Raw genomic sequence first — 23,242 nt, 5'->3', positions numbered from 1 at the left:
ATGGATCCAGTGGCGAGTCAGACTTAGTCTGAAGAAGCAGCGTGGCAACATGGTCACAGCTGAGCTGGGAGAAACTGGGGAATTCCGGAATTTGTGTCTGTGGATCTGAGTCCTGGGGGACCGCTTCGCACGGAGGTAGCGATCGAAGGTCATTATACACTGTCTGAACTTTCTGTTGAAAGAATTGGGCAATGTTTTCCACAAATTCTTGGTGCGGTAGGAATGTAATTTCTCTCGGACTTTTAGCTAAGTGAGTCACGGTCTTAAATAGTTCCTTTGAGGAGTTTGAGGACTCTTGGATTTTCTTAGTAAAGAATATGGTCTTAGCTTGCTCTATGGCGAGCTTGTATTCATGTAAGGCAGCCGTATACTCCTTTTTGGACTGAGGGCTGTAATCATTTCGCCAAATTCTCTCGGCCCTCCTGCATTTCAATTTATCAATTTAACCTCTGAGGTGTACCATTGTGAGGTTGCAGAGCGGATCTTGTTTTTTTTTTTTTAATTCTTCCGGGGCTAACTTGTCCATTGCTTGTAAGAGCCAGGCGTTAAATTTGCGGGCTCCATCGTTACTGTCTGTGCTGACGTTGATGGGTGCGTCCTTGCTGAGAAAGTTTGCTAATGAAGTAGCTTCTAGTTTTTTCTATGGACGGGATTTATTCGGAAGTACAAGGTCCTTTCTCCTTGCATTGGACAGCGTGATTACTAAAGTAAAATTTATGGCGGCGTGATCGGACCAGGGAAGAGGTGTGGTGGAGGTGACCTTAATATGGCGATTATTGGTGAAGATAGAATCCAGAGTGTGACCTGCTGTGTGAGTGGGTCCTATCGCTAGTCGGGTTAGTCCGTAGCTACTGAAATTGTCTATTAGGGTGGTAGAATCACTCGTTGAAATCTCCCAATACTGTGAAGGTAGAGTGATTTGACGTGGTTTCCAGGAAGGTTAAAAGAGCGTTGGTAAATGGATCTCTAGGTCCTGGGGGTCGGTATAACAGGAGGCCATTAAATATTAGTTGGTTGTTATATTTGACCATAAAGGATATGGCCTCTGATTCCAATCCTGGCTGATGGAGAATATGTACTTTAAAGATTGAACGGGGAATGATAGCTACACCGGCACCCATAGTTCCTTGTCTGTCTACATGTGCAACAGAATAGTCTGAGGGTACTGCGGTATTCCAGTCTGGCCCAGAAGAGTCTGTTGCCCAGGTTTCGGTTAGAAAGGCCAGATCAACCTCGTTGTCCACAATGAGAGATTCAATTTCATGTTTGTGCCTGGGCATTGACCTAACATTTAGGAGTATGTTTTTTTAGAGATTTGTTGTTGGGTTTAGATCGGCAGTGCGTTGGCTGAGTGTGAGGGTTGGGAGAGGTATTCGAGGGTAGAGAGTTGAGCCCACTAAGTGAGGGGTGGGGTATTGTAAAGCCGCAAAATCGACATCTACTGATGTACGGCATACCTCTCACTAAGGGCTGTGCTGCAAGTTGGCATTCTTTGCATCTTAGGTTAAGGAGTGTTTCTCTCGTGTAGCAGTATTTCAGGTGAGCCGGTGGGAGTTGGGCAGGGGTTTTGGCCCTGGGCGCTGGTCTGGCGCAGACGGGCTTGCCTTTAGCGCGTCGCCGGCGCGCCCGTCCGCTGCGCGGCCGGGAAAGACACATGGTTTAAGTAAGGAGGAGTGGAGGGAGAGGTGTGTCCTATCGTAGAGGGTGCGTGGCCTGACCAGGCTTCCCCTGGATGTCGTCAATGAGTGTAGCGGCCCGCGACAGCGTTCAGATCGGCTGTGCGGGAGGGTATGCTAGCGAAAATGATGCCAAGTACAGGTAAGTGAAGTTAAAAACACAGAAAATGCAATTTTAAAATAAACTCTCGTTGCTCCTGGCTTTCCGCCTCAGGAGTTAGTCTCTATATTGTCAACACTAAGTGACAGCAGATCCCAAACTCCTCGAGTAGAGTGAGCAAGATCTTGATCCCAGAGGGTACATGTATACAGCTTCGTAAGGCTAACAGCATTAAAGGACTTTGGCACCAATCTGGCAGTAGAGAAGACTAGAGTATCTTCAAGCATGCGTTCTCAGTCCCTATTTAGTGGAACCCTGGAGAATGCACTGATTTTTACATTAATGGCAGCAGCCTGTACGGCACGGCTTTCCGGCATCGGTTGCTGGATTAGAAAAGTTGCAGAAGGCGTCAAGCAACAGGGCAGCTCACTACTGGTGTTGAGCAAGGCTTGAGCTAAACAGCCTCCACATCGGAGGGCAGAAACAGTTCATTAGTTAAAGGATCTGGCTGCATAATGTCCATGATCAAATTTGCCTTAGTAGGCAGTTGCAATTCTAGCACCTATATGGCCCAGTGAAAAGCCACCACGAAGGAATATGCTACTTACCAGTATGCATCTGTTCTTGGCATGTAGAGCTGCAGATATGTACACTTTTGCATAGATCGCCATCTGGTGTTGAGCCCGGATGTTTGCAGTTTGTTTTTCTTCTTGGACAGTCTTTGGAAGTCACGAGTTCGGTGACTCCTCCTTCGGTCCGTACTGCGCATGGGCTTCGGCTCCATCCTCAGATTGTTTTTCGCCAGCAGGAAAATGATGGAGCGTAGTGATAACAGTAAGAAACCCATGTGTGTTGTATCTAAATAAGATAGACTGGAACGGATACAGGTAGCCGGGGAGGCGGGTGGGCGTGTATAGATCTGCAGCTCTACATGCCAAGAACAGATGCATACTGGTAAGTAGCATATTCCGTTCGAGGCATATGTGCTGCAGATTGTACACTTTTGCATAGATTATATAGCAGTACCCAGCCCTAGCGGCGACCACCAGTATCCGTTGCAGCGGTTTGAAATAGTGTCTTTAGTACAGCCTGGCCCACACTAGCTTGTTGCTTGGAATGCACGTCTACACAGTAATGTTTTGTGAAGGTGTGCGGAGTTGACCATGTGGCTGCCTTGCAGATGTTATCTAAGGGTATGTTCCCTAGAAAAGCCATAGAAGCCCCTATCTTTCTTGTAGAGTGGGCTTTAGGTGGAACAGATAATGTTCTTTTTGCTTTGTGATAGCAAATTTGTATGCACTTAACAATCCACCTAGCTATCCCTGATTTAGAGATGGGGTTACCTTTATGCGGTGGAGAGAAGGAGACAATTGTTTGGTCTTCCTGAAAGGTTGCGTTCTTTGTATGTAGTACAACAAAGCCCTTTTAACATCAAGTGTATGTAGAGCCCTTTCCGCAACAGATGGAAGGGGGAAATGACCTTGGGCAGAAATTTTGGGTTTGTACGAAGTATCACCTTGCTGTGATGTATCTGCAAAAAGGGTTCTTGTATAGTGAACGCTTGTATTTCACTAACCCTTCTAAGGGAAGTGATAGCAATGAGGAAAGCTGTTTTCCAGGTGAGGAACTGTAGCTCACATTTATGCATTGGTTCGAAAGGCGGACCCATTAGCCGTGTTAGAACTACGTTTAGATTCCATACAGGGGAAGGTGGTGCCCTGGGTGGAATTACTCGTTTTAGGCCTTCCATAAAGGCTTTAATAGCAGGAACTCTGAACAGTGATAAATGCTGTCTGTTTTGTAGGTAAGCAGCAATTGCTGCGAGGTGTAGACGTATGGATGAATATGCCAGGTTACACCTTTGAAGATGGAGCAGATAGCATATGATATGCTGTATAGAAGCATCTAAAGGGTTGATTGTATTGTTACGGCAGTAAACAACAAATCTCTTCCACTTTGCGGCATAGCATGCTCGAGTGGTAGGACGTCTGGCTTCCTTGATAATGTTCATGCAATCAGGGGGGGGGAAGGTTAAGGTATCCAAATTCTAAGATTTCAGGAGCCAGATCGCAAGGTTGAGCTGAGCTGGGTCCGGGTGCCTGATTTCTCCATGGCTCTGTGTTAGGAGGCATGGGGACAGGTGCAGTTTTTGATGTGGTACTACCGATAGCTGTAGTAGTGTGGTGTACCACGGCTGCCTGGCCCACGTCGGAGCTACCAGAATGAGTGTGAGGGAGTGCTGCTGTAGCTTCCTTACCACTAACGGAATTAGCGGGAGAGGTGGAAAGGCGTATGCAAATCTGCCTGACCAGTTCATCCATATCGCATTGCCCTTGGACAATGGGTGTGGGTATCTGGCGGCGAAGCTTGGGCATTTAATTACGTTCCCTGACTGTGTTTCCAATACTCTTGCTGAAATGCAGTTCAGGCATTTACCAGTCTTTCTTGACGAACTTACTTAAAGCACTCCTCAAGAACTGAAAGATACTTCCCATGTCTATTGTTGTGAAATAAAATATCTGATGCTTTATGGCTCACTCAACTAGCACAGTCTCCAAGAACTGCTGCAGCATGTTTGTGCTCCGGGTTCTGAGCCGCCGCTTTAACAACTTGAAAAGGATGAGAGACAGACTGATGTCACTCGACAGAAATATGTGTACTGGATGGAGGCTTCACGTGCCTCACAACCCACCCTGCTATCCAGCAGTTCCAGGGCAAGCCAGGGAGGCTTTACTATTTATTTTGGAAAAGTGTTGCTTCATTCATATACACTGGGTTCAGCGGAGAATGTTACGTTCCCAGTTTGCATATTTAAATATTTCTTTCATTGTGCTATTTCGGGATCGAATTACAAAAATATATATGTGACCCGTGAGCGCTGCAGCACTGACTTCCTACTTTCCAAACGCCAAGAATTTGCAATAATGCACGTAAACACACACTCAAAAGTCTCATTTCAAAGACATATATTTATTTAAGTTTTATCAGGTACCACAAAGCTGTCAGAGTGCTTTAAGGCGCTTTATATACGTATCAGAAAATGTTATTCGTGTTTTGAGGCACGGGGCGAATAAGTGATTTGCCCAGAATCACGGAAAAGTGAGCGAAGCCGGGATTCAAATCCGGTTCCATTTCAATGCGGGCAGTTACAGCCACATTGACACATATCCTTCCACAAAAATAAAATGAATTAAAAAAAAAAAATAGCTTTTTCATTCCTACCGAAAAATACACTACTGTCTGACCTTGCAGTCTGCCAATTTTTTTTGTGAACTGATATTTGTGTGCTGGTGGCGAGTACACAATTTGGAAAACAGGTCTGTGAGAATGCAAACTCTTTTGGAACCCCCCCCCCCCTCTCCAAAGTGTAAACACCTGTACGCGCCTGCAAGCCTTGCCAAGCATGCAAAGGTGCTGGCACAAAGTTGGCGAGTGTGAAGGTCAAACACAGTACTTTATTCTCACAAAAATATAGACAAACATGCCACAGGGTATGCCATGAATGTACCCCACACATGGGGTTTACTGATGCTGCAGTGGGTGACTTTACACCCCCATGTTAATGTTCTGTGTACATGAGCGGTCACAGAAGTATTAAAGGTCATAAAACAACCTAAAAAAGATAAATACATCACTATTGATAACAAAATCCCAATAGTAAAATACTTAAAAACGTCAATAATACTAAACACATAATCCTGAAAACAAAATCTTAAAATTCATATAGCCCAAAAATGAATCCATCGCATCCAGTACACCAATAAAATGCGTCTAACTTGCGATGTTAGTTAAGAAGCGCTATATAAATCCTGAAATTCAATAAATACAATATACAATGTAATGTTGAAAGACATTGTCTATACCGCCACCTACTGACCAGAAGAAAACAATGTTTTTCTTTGTCATATGTGCAAACGGGAATGATATTTATGACATTAAAGTTTTGCGAAACAAGACGCTCAAAAAAAAAAAAAAAAAAAAAAAAAAAAAAAAAAAAAAAAAAAAAAGAAGAGCCAATCAAGACACTAACTATAAAAAGTGAATTCAGGCTGCCGTGTAAGAGGGAAAAAAGTAGTTGTTGTCTGTTTAAAAACGTTTTTATCTTTAAAAATGCTCGGAAATCCCAAAACTCTACCTTCGTAACACACCACCATAAGATGCGGGAACTCAGCAAAAAGCAACAAATCAACACAATGATAAAATCGCCTCCTTGTAGGACAAGAGTAAAATCAAGGATCCAAGAGATAGTGCCAATAAAATCATATTAACTATGTTCTAAATTTCAGCAAATTATCATTTAGTTTTTTCCACCATTTTGTTTTTTTTAAATCATTTTTTGGTAAGACTGTTTAAAAATATTTGAAGTTAATATTTTTTATATCATAGTGTACAGAATGTAACGTTCAATATCTGTGGTTAATGTATGTTAGATGTATTTCTCACAACTGAGTACATCATGAATGCAACGCACTACACACCCCTTACCTACACATGAGTAAACAGAAGTAAACTGGAATGGACGACTCAACAGTGAGTGGGAGGACAGATCTCGTGGGCAAAGTGCCTTTTGCTAAGGTTGCTGGAATTTGCATGCCACCCAGGCATTCATAAATCAAGGATTGTTTGCGATAGCCTGGAAATGTTATAAAACCTAAATATTAATCATCTGACAAGCTTAGTTATAAAGGTGAGAAGCCCAAAGTAATGTTTAGAAGTAGTTAGAGAGAAACTGTGCCATTTATGGTGTGTGGTGGATTGGGACATCTGATTGGATGCAAACATGACAAGTAAATGAGACCAAGAAAGCAACTGCTTAAGGCTCAAATGTGGACCCCGAGTGGGTTCAGCACTTGCTGCTGAGAGAAGCGATGATTTACAGCCCAATGTTCAAATCCTGGCAGAGCCAAGTCAGCCTTCCATTCTTCAGAGGTAGATAGAGTACTATTCAATTGGGTGATAGCACCTGTTGCATTCAGTGCGTACTAATACGCTGGCAGAATCAAAAGTGGAGTTCAGCCTAACCATGTTATTTTCTATTCTGTTCACATAAAATGATCCCAGATTATGGTGGTAGGCGTCAGGGGGTTGCTTCAAGTGGCTGGACAATCCGGCCCGCATGGCAACAAGTGTCGTCATCCTTTATGAGAGACTAAGAATGAGGGAGCATCAGTAGGGCCTCCACATGGTAAGTAGTCTCTACCCTCCCGCACACCTTCAGTGGTGGTTGGACCAAACTAGAAGCATAGCTATCAATAGTGCAGAAGGTGCAGTGGTACCAGGGCCTGTGAATAGAAGGGGCCTTCTGGACCCAAATTATCACAGCCTCTTGCTACCATACTATGGCCAGTGGGCCCATTTTCCCTGGCAGCATGAGTTTTGGGGCGGTGGCTCCCTGCCACCCCACCTCACCCGCTCTTACTGCGGAGGCGGCAAACGCACAGGGAATCTCGCCAGCATCCCCTGCCCCCAGCTCTTCAGCACAGGGCAGCAACGGCAGGGACCGCCACGGGCGGCCAAGTGCCTAGCTACGCCACTGCTCATGGCAATCCACTGGTCCAAACTGGAACATACTTTGCTGTGAAGAGGTTTCTGTCTGAATTACTCAAAGCTTAATGTGGTCCTGTTCTAAAGCCATTACTATTTCTACTTCCATGACTCTTCAATAAGAAAGATGAGTGTTCTAGGTCAGTACCATTGCCATGGCCAATACTGCTGCCATTCCAGAAAAACTAAATCTGATAACCCCTCAAATCTTCTATTCTGTGTGCTTGCATGCCCTCACCCCCTTCCACGACTTCAATTACGCATATGAGGGTCTCCCACCATTACTCTGCTTTATAGGCAGTGGTTGACCCACTAACAGCAGAGATGATAGGGTTCTGCTACTAGCCCCCGCCACAGAACAAGCATTGGCAAGTCAATAGGTATAGTCTTAGCAATCATGCAATGTTTATTAATGTATTTATTTTACAAACATATGCAAAGTGTCAAAAAAGGCAAACATATAAAACATATTAACAAATAGGAGTAGTCCAGACACACCAGCCCTGTCACTAAAATGAACTGCTTCTCGACAGGCACATGTGATCAGGGGAAATGCCTTCACTAACAGCGCAAGACAGCCAATGGATGAAATGGGCTGACCTATTTGCTCCATATTAGATCATGTGGTGGTTGGAAGCAAAATGTGAATTACACTTGGGCAAATCAATGAATGAAAAGGAGTTAATTAAATCTGTGTGTATACATGAATACATTTTTATTGAAAATATGAGGCTGGCAAGACAGCAAAAGCTGGCTTAAGGTCAGAGCTAAAATGGCCACTTTCCCTTTTCTCACCACCGAGCTCCACTGCAGCATTCAAGAAACAAGCATTGGCATAGCCAATAGGTCTCGCCTTTGGGGCCATATAAGTATTTAGTTATGCAGCACAATATCCTTACTGCAACAACATTAACTGTTGCATGGCTAAACACTTATAAGGTACCAAAGGAGAGACCTATTGGCTATGCCAATGCTTGTTCTTTTCGTCAACAGGTGTGGTTAGTCTTTTAAGTCACACTTGGCTGCATGAAGTATACCACATTAAACCTTTCATAATTGAACATTTTCAGTTAACTGAAATTGTATTTCAGATGTGAAAGTTTTGACCCCAATTAAGTGAATTTTCAACAAATCAGATCAATTACTTCCACCAGGCCTAATAAATTACTTTAGTCAATAACGACAGCTTGGAGAGGGGTCACGCTGCTAACGTGGCCTGTCAAAATCTCTGTAGGGCACACCCACACATTACCAAAATCGTGATTGTGTTGAAAATGTCCACTGCTTCATAACTCAGTGCATATATAACCGACAAGGATAGTCTTGTACTCCTACTGCCAACTTCTAGTGAGCTAGTTATAGTATTTGACATCTCCAAGGTCAGCCTGGTGACCCTGGCCAGGCACAGAGGCAGGCCAGGCACGTTTCCTGGGAACTGAATCTAAGTGATAGGAAACAATTTCAATCAGAGCACAGGAGGCTAAGGTCCAAAACTCAGATCTCACACTTTAGTAGAAGTGAAAAATATACCCAACTCCAGAAAGCAAGAAAATCTGGTAACAACCCCGGAAGGAAGGAAGGACCCATTACAAGTGGCGAGAACGAAGTGGGTGAGTTGAAAGCAACAGCAAATGAGAGCACATTTGTTTGTGTTGTTTTCTGATATAATTAACGATTTTACCTTGATTTATATAGGCATTTTTTTAATTTCTAGTAAGATTAGTAGCTCCTTTTGCACTGGCAGCCAGTCAAATGCGTGCGATTCTTTGTAATTCTGGGAGCCTTTTGAAGCAACTGCAGATTAGATAACACGGCAATGTAAACATTATATTGCCATAAAAACGTTTGATTCACAACTCGTGCAAAGAGGTATTTATGCTTTCAATTTGAATGTTTAATGATTTGTTACCAGGGGTCGATAAAAGCCTTTATGCCTAGTTAATCGAATGGGATATTATCGCCTTCTGGACAGAATGATTTCCTCGTTAATGCCATAATAAAGCAGTAAATAGGTAGAAAGTGACTAGTTTACTCTTGCAAAGTATTGGGCCAGGTGTGGAGAATTCAGTCATCTTTGCTCATTTTGTAGTAGCGCAAACATCTGTGGCGAGGATTACACAGATTGGGCAGCAACTTTGGCGACCCCGAACAATGCAGAAAACACAGGGGCTGCCCGGGTGAAGAACTACAGTGGCTCTGTAGGAGGACCACCCTTGGAGGCCAGATCTACTCATTTAATAAAAATGATATAGCTTAAGCAAAAAGCATTTAGTTAATACACACTAAAAATGGTTGACGTTATTCGACATTTCATGGCTGTGTATTTACATAGAAACTGTGCTTAGTAAAAAACTTATAAGATATGTGTACAGGAAATCTGTTATCTCTACAACTTCAGCAACTTAACATTGTTTTTTTCAACATTGCCCTTTTCACATTAATTTGATCTGTAGCCAACTTAAATACAAGAACACTGGGGACACAAGCAGGATATTTGTTGGAATCCCGGTTATGGAGCTGCAACATAAGCACAGAGGGAAGGAATGAGCCAACCCTGGTGCGGACAAAATCCACCGAATACAAAGACACAAGAATAATACACCAACGACGCAGAGCTAGGGCTGCACAGAAAGTGCGCAGATACTGCCAGTTATCCCACCCACAACGGGGTGCGAAAAGGAGACTAATGGGTAGATGTGAACAGACTGATGGGATAGTTCAGTAAGTTAGGCACTGAGATTTGTGGTAGACAGTGCCATTGTGAAGGGACATCTGAAGAGCGTTGTGCATTTCTGTAACAGGGACAGTAATTCTCTTGACATCAAGAGGGAAAAACATGTTCCTTCCTCGATCTATTTACACAACATGGCGTCTCAAGACAAGTGTGAGTTGGACTCACTTTGTGGAGATCTGTTGTGAATGCAGTTGTTTTGAATACAAGAGCCATATATTCTAAACTAATGCACTATTATTAAAGGAGATTCTTTTAACTATGGATGTGTGCTCAATGGGCGTATTGGGAGTCAGATAGCTACATTCATCAACATGCTTTTGGTTCAGTATGCATGCCACTGGCGAACAGACCATAAACCAACTTGTTCCATAATCCGTGAAGGGGTAATAACGAGCACTGGCAAAGCCAATAGGTCTCGCCTTTCGGACCCAATGGCTGTGCAAATGATGTTAGCCATGCAGCACAGCATCCCCAATGCTGTGCCAAATGGCTAAAGAATTAAACATTTTAAAAAGCTTCTGACAGTGTCACCTGCCTCACTTTGTAGACACTTTTAAAATAACGTGCCAGTTTTTCTTTTTAATTACTGATTCGAGATCAATCGCCAACTATAAAGAAAAAAACCCACAAAAGCATTAATATTTTTGTGAAAGCGGGGAGCGAAGCAACGGGGGCGTGGATGGGTGGTGGATGCAATGCAGGGGACAAAAGGTGGATGCAACAAGAGGGTATGGGGTGGGTTTTATACAGCAGGTGGGGCAAGCAACAGAGGCAGAAGCAACTAGGGGGTGCAAATGAGAGGAAGCAACACAGGGTGGGGGAACAAATGGCTGAAAAAAGTGCAATTTGGAGCTGTTGGAGATTAACCAGGCAGATGAGAAAGAAACACAGGGGTATTTGGGTAGAGGTGCATGGGCGAGAGAGAGTGAGGAACACGGAGTGTGGCAGAGGGGGGATAGAAGCACACAAGGTGGTAGCAACAAAATCAGTCAGTCATTTGTAAAGTGCACTACATACCCGCGAGGGTCTCAAGGCACTGGGGGGGGAGGGGGCCGCTACTGAGCGAACAACCAGGTCTTGAGCATCCTCCTGAAGGTCAGCAGGTCTTGGGTCTGTGGTAGGCTCAGTGGGAGGGCTTTCCATGTCTTGGCGGCGAGGTGGGAGAAGGATCTCCCTCCGGTGGTTGTTCTTCGGATGCGCGGGACGGTGGCGAGTGAGGTCGGCGGAGCGTAGCTGGCGGTAGGGGATGTAGAAGGAGAGCAGTCTGTTGAGGTAGGCTGGGCCGGTCTTGTGGAGTGCCTTGTGTGCGTGGATGAGGAGATTGAAGGATATCCTCTTGCTGACGTGGAGCCAGTGCAGGTCCCTCAGGTGGGGGGGGGTGATGTGGCCGTGGCGTGGTACGTCGAGGATCAGTCGTGCCGAAGCATTTTGGATGCGTTTTAGTCGTTTGATGAGCTTGGTCGGAGCTCCCGCTTAGAGGGCGTTTCCGTAGTCGAGTCTGCTTCTGACGAGGCCCTGAGTAACTGTCTTTCTTGTATCTGTCGGGATCCATCTGTAGATCTTGCGGAGCATGCGGAGGGTGTTGAAGCAGGAGGAGGAGACGGCGTTGACCTGCTTGGTCATTGGGAGTGTTGAGTCGAGGAGGATTCCCAGGTTGCGTGCGTGGTCGGTGGGTGTCGGGGCTGCTCCCAGTGCCGTCGGCCACCAGGAGTCGTCCCAGGCTGAAGGGTTGGAGCCAAGGATGAGGACCTCCGTCTTGTCAGAGTTCAGCTTCAGACGGCTGGCCTTCATTCCTTCGTGGAGGTTGGCTTTGGCGGTGATGGGGTCCTTGGTGAGGGAGAGGATCAGTTGAGTGTCGTCGTCTCTCCTTCTCACAGCATGACAAAACAAAACACGCACTCTGGTAGAGTTCTTAAACAAACAAGAAAAGTAGTGCTTGAAAAACCAATCAGTGGAAAGACACAGTAATGCATCCATGTGTAAAAAACATGAGGAGAAAGAAAGCCCACACAGCTAACAAATAATAAGCAAGTAAATTAGAGTGACAATAAAGCCAACCAATGGTAAAGTAACAATAAAGCCAATCAATGGTAATCGATAGTCAGGCTCTGAGCTACTAAAACATAATGTGTTTGGCAACAAACCTAAGGAAGACCTAAAAAGCAAAAGCTTATAGACTGGGTGGTAGATGGGCAGGAAACCTGCAGCATTTGCTCGTTGTGTTTCTGTCATGAGAGCCCAAACAAACTTACTGTTTTATCGATGAGTCTAAGCAGATACTTCTCATTTGGATCTTGCAAGGTGACTCTCGGCTTCTTTTTCCTCCTGAATATGTAATTTCCAACTGCAAGGCCAACTGCTGTTATTACCACCACTCCTACAGCCACCAGCACACCGGAAGTCTGTAAAAGCATCAAAGGAAATAAAGTTACTCACAGTATGATGATCAATAGTTTAAAAGAATTAGGGACATCATGCAGCTTTCTTTCACAATGAAATGCAGCAAAAAGATTTTCCAGCCCTCATCTCCAAAGAAGCCTTCAATCCCACATCTGTCTAAAATAGAGGTATCTAACATTGGTTTAGGAGCGTCATACTGACTGCAGATGTACAGGCTATTCACATGATCCGCATATGTATACAATTAATGTAAACAAGGATTATTTACGAAGTTGGTGGTTATCTTGAAAATATGACATGGCTCCATCCCTGGTGGAACAATGTTGGCCAAACTTGGAACAGACCAATGCAAGAAAAGGAAAAAATGGCATTATGTTGTTTAAACACAGGTACCACTTTGGTTTATTTGTGTACCCATACAGATTAAATGTTTCGTGGCTCATTTACAGCTATGTATTGGTGCAAACCCTAAATCAAAACCTTGTTGCAGACTGAAGATATGTGGCGGTATTACCATTTTGTTTTCAACTAATTTACTCAAATGTGTCGCATTTCTCAAAAGGACAAACCAAAACCCTGGGACACTAATCAAAGAAATTTTGTCCTGAGTGTTTGGAGTGCTACAATACCAAATATTTTTAGGTTTTCCTAATGAATGTAGTCTGCACAATCAATTACGTGTAATTAGCACAGATCACAAAATAGTAGCAAAATCACCGTTTATGCTGCACTGTTCATTTGATGACAGATATTAAATTCAGGGTTCTATGGAAAGTACTAAAACTATATATTTTCTACTTCTGTACAATCTTAGAAATATGTTGGTGCATGCTAGTCCTCCTTAACTCGGACTAGCTAGCTAGGACATTGTACGTATCAAGAACCTGTGTCACATTTTTTATCTTTTTTGCCCCCCAAAACATGGTAATGCACACCAGTTGTCTTCATGCAGGAACTTCTCTGCGGATGCTTGATCCCAAGATTTGTCAGTTTGGGATTCCGAAACATGTGGGTGCAAAACAAGTATGAGTTTTCTATGGGCTCAAGGTGGCCATAGGCAATAAACTGGGTGCCGTGCATTTTGGAAACATGTAAATTATCAGAGGACTGCTGAACATTTTTTGACCCATTAGAATTTATATAGGATTTTAACCTCTTTATAGAATTTAATAGAGAAAATGTTTGTATTCCACAAAAGGTCATGGTCTGGGGTATCAAATCTGAAGCAAGTAATTGTCAAAGGAAGAGGCTGAAATTTCTCTTTATTGAGCAATTATCAAGGAAAAGAAGAATATTTGTCGGTTAGAGACATCAGCTCTTAGATTGAAGGGGAAGGTTGGGTTTGGGAGAACTAGATCAGTATATCATATGCACAAGTGGAAATTCTTTAAACTTTGATCTTTCGGATTATTTTTAGGGTTTGGATGCTTGTTATTGGGACAGCGACCAGATGCCACTTGCAGATAGACATGTCCTTGAGCAAAATACAATCCTTCGAAAGAATGCAGCATGCTTCAATTTGGTAAGACATAACTAACACTATAACGTTCTATCCAGCTATATTTATATACGAAGAAAAAAAACTCACCATCAAGTTGCCTAAGATGTTCTATTAAAGAGGCAGAGGTTATATTCAGTATAGCAACTCGCCCTGCTCTCCCAGGATATTGGGAGTAATCTTTAAATTCATTTCTGCTGTGTGTACTATACAACTATTCATGTCATCATCGCCGATTATTCTTTTTTGTTGTAGCGATTCTATAGTTCTGAGGATTTTTATATACATTCATGTGGCTATTGTCCGCCTTGTTAGTGCTTGGTTATCACTGGACCCGATCCCAACAACAGGGCATCAAAGGAACGGATTACTTATCATATGTTTTGTTCTGAAAGGAGGAATACCAACAAGATGAGAGGGTACTATTATTTTTTAACTCATTTACTAATGTTCGATAGTAAATCATTTACTACTGTTACCTGTATTGTGCGTTCATGAAAATTAAAACAAAGAAGGAAATCAAGAGTACTGAATTTAGAAATTCAAGGTTAGGAAATAGATTAGGCTGCCCAAAGAGTAACTGTCAACTACCATGTAGACTAAATATACACTTTATCAAAGACTTAGATAAAAATGATTGCAAGTTAATAGATAAAACCAGTAAACAAGCATTGGCATAGACAATAAGTCTGGCGTTGGCTGCGAGCCTTTCAGATTTCTTAATACACCAATAGAGATAGAGGAGTCAAAGACTCAACCTTTTGGCTTTGTCAAGGTCTGTTTTGTTTTATCATGGTTTTACAAAACTTTATTTTTGGGAAAGCTGGTGGACCTGACCCTCGTCAATTTTAAATAAAAATAAAAAAGTGGATAAAAACAAAAGTATTTTTTAATCTCAAAAAGAAACATTGCAATAGTAGCCTCTGGTGGCACTTAAGTGAACTTGTTTGTGCCTGAATGTGCTCCTTGTATAAGGGCAGAATGCTGTCACTGACAGTGACGTTAGCCAATGTCTGAAGTGAGCTCAACCACTGTCGCATGCTGTATGCTATTAGAACAAAATGTAAATGATACAATAACAGACCATATATGAAGAGGGCTGGCTGTAAGACCCTGTAAGGAAGTATATTCTATATATAATTTTAGGAGAAATCAAAACGTGTTGGCGAATGTCAGATCAAAAAAATGCAGTGATGGAGGCAAAGGTGTTTAGCCTGTGCAGAGTTTACAAATAAAAGCAGATCACGGAAATAAAGGGTTCAGGAGTGATTTGAAAAACGAATGAGACTAGTGTAATGGTACAAGTGGGGCAAAAGACATGAATGGTAACTGGAGTAACAATCTTTTAAAGGTAAAGATTTCGTATCCTCTCGGGTTGCCCTTGGATAAGGGATTGGCTTCCAAAATTCCTCTGGTGCCCTAAAGAAATCACATTCTCTAGTTGGATGTACCTTCAGCTAGACTAGTACCATGAACATGTGAACAATTATTGGTACGTTACTTTAGTGGAAATTGAGATTAATCAGACCCACCTACGGCCACCCTACAGTCCTTTTTGTTAACCTCCATTCAAGCGCATACCAGAAACACTGTCTTCGTCTTCTATAAATAGGGTGGCGACCCTGTGCCTTCTCTAATCTTGCTTGCATGCATTTTTACATTTGTTTTTTGAAGAGTAATGTTTTAGGGGAAAAAAGAACATAACATACACCTTAGTAGTGCGTAACATTGTGGGAGCAATTTCATAATGTGGACTTTCATGTCTAAATCTTAGCCCAAATTTCTTTAAACCTAAAGATGGAGTTATGGCACGGCTAATTTGATATGATTGAGTTACGGTAGGCTTAGTAGCTAAAGGTCTTTGAATCAGACAAGAGCAGCCAAATGTTCCTTTTGAGGTTATAGAACAACTCGAGGTATTAGACCAGAGTTGGCAAAGAGATATCCAGTTGGAATGTCCCTCATTTATGACAGTACTTTTCTTTCTTTTAATCTTTATTTGGCTATCAAAGAAAACAGCCATAAAAGTGCAATAAAAAGAGCACATCTAAAAAAAAAAAAAAAAATTAAAACATTTGATATAGCTTATAGTGACAGTTATAAAAAGTCAGTTAATTTGTTACACTCTAACAGAATACTTTTCCTTGCATCAATCGATTTTAGGATAAACAAAGCAACATTATAACTAAGGCTCCCTGTTTTCCATTTTTACAGATAAATACAGACAGAAAACATTTTCTTGTCTGTATTTATTTTTAAATGTGAATAAAAACGGAAATTGGGTTGTTTTTTGAGTAGTTCTAAATACCACCTGCCATGACTGCTAGAAGAATAGATGTGTGGATTGATAGATAAGGGGGTTAAAAAAGAAAGGGATTTTAGTAAAGAAGCTTTAACAGCAGTAGATATGCACAAGGTCGATACTGAAATGCACTGATTTATCTTCTGCGTGTGTTCACAGCACTGAAACCTGGCAGACATTCAAGCAGAAGTGCATATTTATCGGTTAAATAAATGTGGAAATATACAAATTTCAGCTTCATTTTTCCACAAAACCCAAAATTAGTATGGATAAATACAGATAAAATTAGCGAAAAATAAATATGGATAAATACAGACGGAAATGGCGAAAAAATAAATATCAAACCGGGAGCCCTAATTATAACTTATTGAAGGATCGTCACGTGTCACCAAAAATGTCATTGCTACTTTATATGACCTAATGTTCTGAGCAGCAAACAATGGTTTAAGATAAAAACACCTAACATTCTGAAAATAAATTAAAAACAATAAAAAAATGCAATATGCTTTGGTTATCACAAGGGCATAGTACCATATCAGGTGGGCGGGACTTCATATTTGGGAATGCGACTAAATGGTGTACAATGCCACATCTCATTCTTATCAGCACAAAACGATGCTGAACAATAGTCACATATGATAAATATTTATTACCTCCCTCCTCCAAATTAAAAGATTTATACATGGCGACCGTTAGTTTATTCTGCTCGGCCGCTGATCTATGATCCAGTCGATGCTGGAAAAAGAGTTCTCTAATACCTTTCTCTGTAAGGGACAATACTTTTGTAGGATCCAACCAAATGGATATCTTAAACAGCCTTTCGAGGGAGGAGTTAATATACAATAACCAGGGAATACTTAATGCATCATTTAGGGTTAAACAATATAAAATAGTTGATTGAGTAAAATCCGTTTCTTCCCTGTACCAAAGTGAAGCCCACAATAACAACGGTCTAACCAATAAAAGATCCTCTAAAAACCATAGTCCCACCTCATGATGTACAATAGTATTTGATGCAGAGGAGGGTAGGCATAAGAAGCGTTTTAAAAAACTATTTTCTTCTAATTGCAGGGCCTGCAATTTGCATAACCCCAGAGGCCAGCCCAATAAAGGGCTGTGCTCACTCCTTTTCCTTTATAAATGGCTACAATGTCATTAATTGGTCAATTCCCTAGTTTTGGAGAAAATGTAAAAATCCCTTGAGATGCCCTACTCATTTTAGCTCAAGTATTTAAAATATGTTGTGACCATGAGTCATTTCCTGAAAAACAGATACCAAGATAGCATTCCAATAATACAGTGAACTACTTTTGCTATCAATAAAGAACGATTTGCAGGATTTAGGTTTAGGCCCACAGACCATGGTGAATGTTTTAGATTTATTAATTACCATTTTCTTTTGTGTCATGAATTCTGAAAAAGCATCCATAAGTCTCTGGAGGCCGACTGGAGTCCATGCTAATAATACTGCGTCATCTGCATATAATAGTATGGGTATAGGGTAGCCAGCTGCCCGGAGGGCATCATCCTGGATTGTCTGTAAGTGGTTATCTACCCCATTAATAAAAATGGAAAATAATATTGTTTTTAGCGGAGTTTACATTTTATTCTTGGATTACCTCAGGCACTTGGCACTTTTACTTACACGCTGGTCCCCTGTCCGCCGCGGCTCTTCCGGCCGAATGCGCGGAGAGACGTGGCTCATCCCCCTCAGCTCCCTCACTTCTGTTCCAGTACTTAACAGGCATAAGGGCCTGGGCGCTCCGAAGGGAAGCCCGGACGTGCCCGTCCGCGACTGGACCGCGGCCAGCGCCAGCCATGCTGCTCGATTTAATAGCAGCAAGAGAATAAAGTGGTCAAGGAACGACCTCCTATCCTTAAGGAGTAATCTTTGTCCGCGTGAACATACCATTAATCTGGTAAATGAAGCACTCCCATGCAACTGTAAAGGATGCAACCTGACTCTGGGGCACACTAGGCAGCCCCAAGGCAAAAGAGACAAGGGTTGCAGCAAGGGGGGGGCAAAGTAAGCAGGCTGGCAAGCTTAGAGTGTGTTTGATCAATTGTAGATCTCTGCCTAAACATGCAGAAGATATATGGCTATTACTAGCAGACAATGTCTGTTTTTGATGGAAACTTGGCTGAAAGATGTAGGCTTATCAGCAGCAGCTCTAGCCATTCCCTCGGGTTTCAAAATCTGTTGTGCAAATAGGGAGGGGGAAAAAGAGGGGGGTAGCAATTATCGTAAAGGACTTCTGGGAAATCTCAACTTCAGGGTTGCACAACATGGGCTTGATAGAAGGCTTGAACTTTTGCATTAAGATCGGCCCCACGACCTTTTTGGCGGGACTCTTGGTATACAGAACCCCTGACTGTTCACCAGGTATAATTCCTGAGCTCTGCAACTTAGTTGCCCAGAAATCACTACAGAATTCCAACTTTACAGCAGTAGGTGACTTTAAGCATGTAAAATTGCCCACTCATAGGGCAGGCATACCATAGATCTTCTGTTCTCTAATATTCTGACCTTGATAACCGAGACCCCATATCAACTGGTCTGGACAAACCACTGCTTAATTCCGTTTTCTTTCAGTTTGGAAAAATCCATTCAAAGCAAGGGAACTCGCTATGTATCAAAAAGAAACTGGAAGAAGCTTACAGCCGAGTCCCCTGGACTAGTTTTGCAAGAGAGTCAACCACTATTATCGAGTGATCCAAATGCTGACACATCCGCTCTAAATAGGTGGATTTCCTTCGCAGTGGAGTCCATTGCCCCAGCCAGAGCTACAAAAACGATATGGAAATCCCACTCGGCCACATGGTTCTCGGAGACTCTCAGATTAAATAAAAGTAGATGTAAAAAATTGGAACGCTTGTGGAGGGTGGATTACAGCGCAACGGCCAAATTGGCATATAATAAAGCACTGAAAGAGCTCCACAAATTGATGAGCGAGGCAAGGATGGACTACTTGGTGAAGCGCATTAATGATGCAGAAAACTCAAGCAAGGAAATATTCAGGGTTGTCAGCTCCTTCTCCAAACCGAGGGAGCTGTAGAATGAAATTCAACCGTCCCCCTCTCTGTGTGCAAAAATATCGGACTTTTTCAATAGCAAAATTCGGAAAGTCTACAAAACCTTTACAACTGTGGTAGGGACCGAAAAAACAGAAGAAAGTGGGAGTAGTAATTCCGAGTTCGCCTTTACGGAATTCCTTCCCCTCTCCCAGCAGGAAGCACTGGCAGAGATCCGGAGATGTAGGTCAGAATCCCCAGAGGACCCATGCCTCCCTAAATTGTGGAAAGAGCTGGCCCACCCGATAATCCATGTTCTGGATCATATATTGAACACATCTCTTGCTTCTGGTATTTTCCCTGATACATGGAAGCACGCCGTGCTCCTCCTCCTCAGAAAAAACCCCAATGTGGATCAAGGGGAGATAAATAACTATTGCCCAATCTCATTATTACCAGCACCAGCAAAAATGCTGGAAAAAATGGTCCAGCGACAATTGGCTAATTTTATTGAGAGCTATGATATTTTGCATGATACTCAGTACGGTTTTCTGACTGGTTTCAGTACTGAGACGGCACTGTTGGAGGTGGCAGTTGCTATATACTCCGCGCTTTGTTAAAGCTCGCGTTGGAGGTAAATCCTTCACAGTGGGGGCTTCTAAGCTTTGGAATTCTCTGCCAAACTATATTCGCCAAATTGAATCAGAGCTGCTACTCAGAAAGCCTTTCAAAACTTGGCTCTTAAGCCTAGGGTAGAGCTCATGTGGCCTGCTCCTCATCATCTTCGCGTGCCGCCTACTGTTATAGTGCCAGGATACCTCTGTTTGAGGTAGCTGTTCGCACTTTATAAATGTATTATTATTGTTATTATTATTGGCGCCAACACACTTCCTTGCCATATACCTCGCCCTACTTTAAAGTTAGGAGAGCATTCCCCCGGAAGGCCAAAATGGACGTGACTGGTTAGGTTCTCATACAAACGGGAGAGAAACTCAACGATCGGCCTAGGTGCTCCCATAGAAATTAAAGATGGCCAGAGTAAATTATGGTTGACCGAATCAAATGCGCTATTTAAAATCGGCAAAGCATAGAGTGTACCTCCCTTAGCCCTAGTATAGCTCCAAGTTGATACATTGCTCGATAGTCCCCAGCCGTTACCTGAACCCAAACTGCACTGGGGATCAAATCAAATGCCCTTGGGCCCATTCCTCTAGTCTTAATAACAGAACCCTCGAAATAGGGTGATAGGTTTTGGGATCTATTTTGTCTCCTTTTTTAAATATAGGTACAATGATGGAGTCTCCCTATGTCGGTGGGATCGTATCTGTTATGGCTGAATTAAGCACCCTGGTTAAAATAGGTCCCCATAATTCAGGGGCAGATTTAAAAACATCGGCTGGCACACCGCCTGTGGCCAGGCTCCCGGCGCTGGCCTGTATAGCCCGTAGAACTTCTTCATTAGTTATATTCAGAGGGAGGCAACCCCCTCACACAACTCCCCCCAATCGGACCCTTTCATCGTCTCTCCACTTTTACTAAAGATTCCAGAAAAATGGGACATCCATATATCAGAAGGAACAAAAGTACTAAACTCAGTGATATCATCATTCTTTAGAAAAGGATCATTTACTGTGTCCCAGAAAAGTTTGGTATTCCTAGTTTTTGCGGAAATGCCCAGGTTTTCCCATGCTGCGGCCTGAAGCGTCTTTTTCCTGGCCGCTATAGCTAATTTATACTGGCTTCGAAGGAATTTAATAGTGGATGTATCTCGCAGGGAATTGGACAAGGCATACTTAAGTAATTGTAATGATATAGTGCAAATATCATCAACCCATCCCCATCTATTGTTACCTGATATACTTGGATACTTAGTTAAAAGTGATTTGATGGAAATTGTAATGTAACAGAAGTTTTCCATCACTATATTTGAGGCGATTTCCTCCTGAAGACAGCAATTCCCTACGGTTAGACACTGCTATTTCCTGCAGATTTGTACGTGGATCATCGACCATCCACTTAATTCTTTTATCCTAATGGGGTCAATAATATTCATTAAATCGAATGAGTCCAGCCTTTGACCCCAGAAGAAAAACGAAAGTGTAAGTAGATTATGGTCACTAAATATTGAGGGAATGACACCAAGGTTACCACACATATAAATGGTGGAAACAGACACCAATACATGATCTATAATAGAAAACAAATTTCTCCCAGTAAAAGTTGGGATTAGGTCCCCATTAGGACCAGTACTGGCAACATCACAAACATTAAATACACAGTGGCATTCACCACTGTATAGTTTAACTCAGACCTACTTTCCATTTAAAAGGCATTTTTTATTTGCCTAGAACCTTTGACCCCGTGGATGAATTTCCTCCAATATACAATAAACATCCGTGCTTAATAAGACTGATTAAATTATGCGTTTTCTTATCCTGTGGCGAAATGCTTATAGTTCATGTATCTTGTCGTTGTATGTAGCAGGGCTCTTAGGGCACATACTAATGCTCATCATTTCATTTCTTCAGACTTCTAATAAGGTATAGCAGTAAACGCTTGAGCTTTTGGCATGCGCTTTTATCCATGATAGAACGCAGTGAAATATTGCGATTTCTTCTAATTTAGGATTAAGCAAAAGAGTGCCGCCCCTCAATCATTATTCGTTATTCTACAATCAGAATTCAGTTTAATCTGAATAATTATCATTTATTATTACTGCCTGCGCATTCAGACGAAACTTATATTTAAAACCTCATACACCAGTCCCAGGACCTATAAATCTAGACCCAGAAGTCTAATACTAAATGATTGGGATCTACCTCCCACCTCTTGTACACAGTTCCAAGCTAAAAGTATAAAAGATTGGCGGGACGGACCATTTCAAGTACAATGTGCCCAACTCTGGAATGAACGTCCACTTGATTTACCCTAGCTACTAGATCAACCCTAGTTTAGGAAGAAGTTACAAACTTGCAGGTTCATTCTGTACCTGTACTAGGGGTGTCCTGTGGGCTGTAGACACTAAGTTATACAATCTAGCACCTAGAAGTAAAAGCATATTTCTGTGAGGAATCTGGGGTACCCTTGGTAGCATAGAACAGGTGAAAGGCTTTCCTCAGATTAAATGCATGTGTAGGTTATAACAGCGCCAAAACAAAATTAAAGGCAAGGCATTAAATCAGATACAATTCCTAAGGTGACAGAAATTGGCTGGAGAGTATCTAGGGTTATTAAAAATGCCCAGAGGCTTTGTTCTCTCACACTGGGTGAGCTTTTATTAATAAAAGGGATCTTGCTGAATTTCACATTTATTGATATCCCTATTCCTCTCTGGCTATTTGCTACATACTATAATTTAAAACAAATCTATGCCAGTGTATCATGTTAATGGATAAGCATACTGTTTTATCTTTGTTCCACCCTCATCCTCTATTGTTTTTTTTTAATGGCAACAGTGCACATTGCTTCAGAGGAATTTAGGGAGACTGAAATGTTCACAGAGATGAACAAGCACTGACAAAGCTACAAGGCGTTTCCTTTTGGACCTATCTGCTTTTCTAATGGTTTAGCCATGCTGCACAGCTTAAAAAAAAAAAAAAAAAAAAAAAAAGTTTTGACACGCCCAGCCCTGTCATTTTGTAGGTGCACACACCACAAATGTACGTGTCTACAAAGTGTCACTGGCAATTTTTCTTCTTTGTAGTTACCGATTAGAGTTGGATCAGTGACTAAAAAGAAAAAAAAAAAAAGCCTGCAAAAGCTTTTATTTTTAAATCGGGGTGGAGAAAGCAACAAGGGACGGACGGAAGGTACATGGTGGTGTGAGCGGAAGCAACACCCATGAGCACTACAAGGTCGGGCTCCTCGTGTAAGCAGGAAAAGAGCAGCCAACGAAAAGACGTCTTACATCGTCCATCCATCCATCATGATAGGCTGTCCTGTTTTGTAGCATTTGATTAAAAAAAAAAAAAAAAAA

General features: G+C 42.2%; 2 protein-coding genes across 4 annotated transcripts in view; one reads left to right on the top strand and one right to left on the bottom strand.

Annotated features, from left to right (window-relative positions):
- Positions 1–23,242, top strand: part of LOC146866687 (uncharacterized) — a 406,500-nt gene that overhangs the window by 82,032 nt on the left and 301,226 nt on the right. For all 3 annotated transcript variants that reach the window (XR_014960462.1, XR_014960461.1, XM_085600275.1), the window contains exon 2: positions 13,872–13,976. Coding sequence is in view for 1 of the 3 variants with exons in the window: in XM_085600275.1 (XP_085456401.1) it covers positions 13,872–13,976 (105 nt within the window). In the remaining 2 variants the exon portion in view is untranslated. The remainder of the gene's footprint in view (positions 1–13,871; positions 13,977–23,242) is intronic.
- CYB5R1 (cytochrome b5 reductase 1) overlaps positions 1–23,242 on the bottom strand; it is a 151,576-nt gene that overhangs the window by 98,272 nt on the left and 30,062 nt on the right. The window contains exon 2 of the mRNA XM_085600251.1: positions 12,307–12,456. Within this exon, the coding sequence (XP_085456377.1) occupies positions 12,307–12,456 (150 nt within the window). The remainder of the gene's footprint in view (positions 1–12,306; positions 12,457–23,242) is intronic.

Source organism: Triturus cristatus, chromosome 1_2, assembly GCF_964204655.1.
Source record: "Triturus cristatus chromosome 1_2, aTriCri1.1, whole genome shotgun sequence".
Lineage (NCBI taxonomy): Eukaryota > Metazoa > Chordata > Amphibia > Caudata > Salamandridae > Triturus > Triturus cristatus.
The sequence above is the reverse complement of the archived record's forward strand: the minus strand, read 5'-3'. Positions and strand labels throughout refer to the sequence as shown.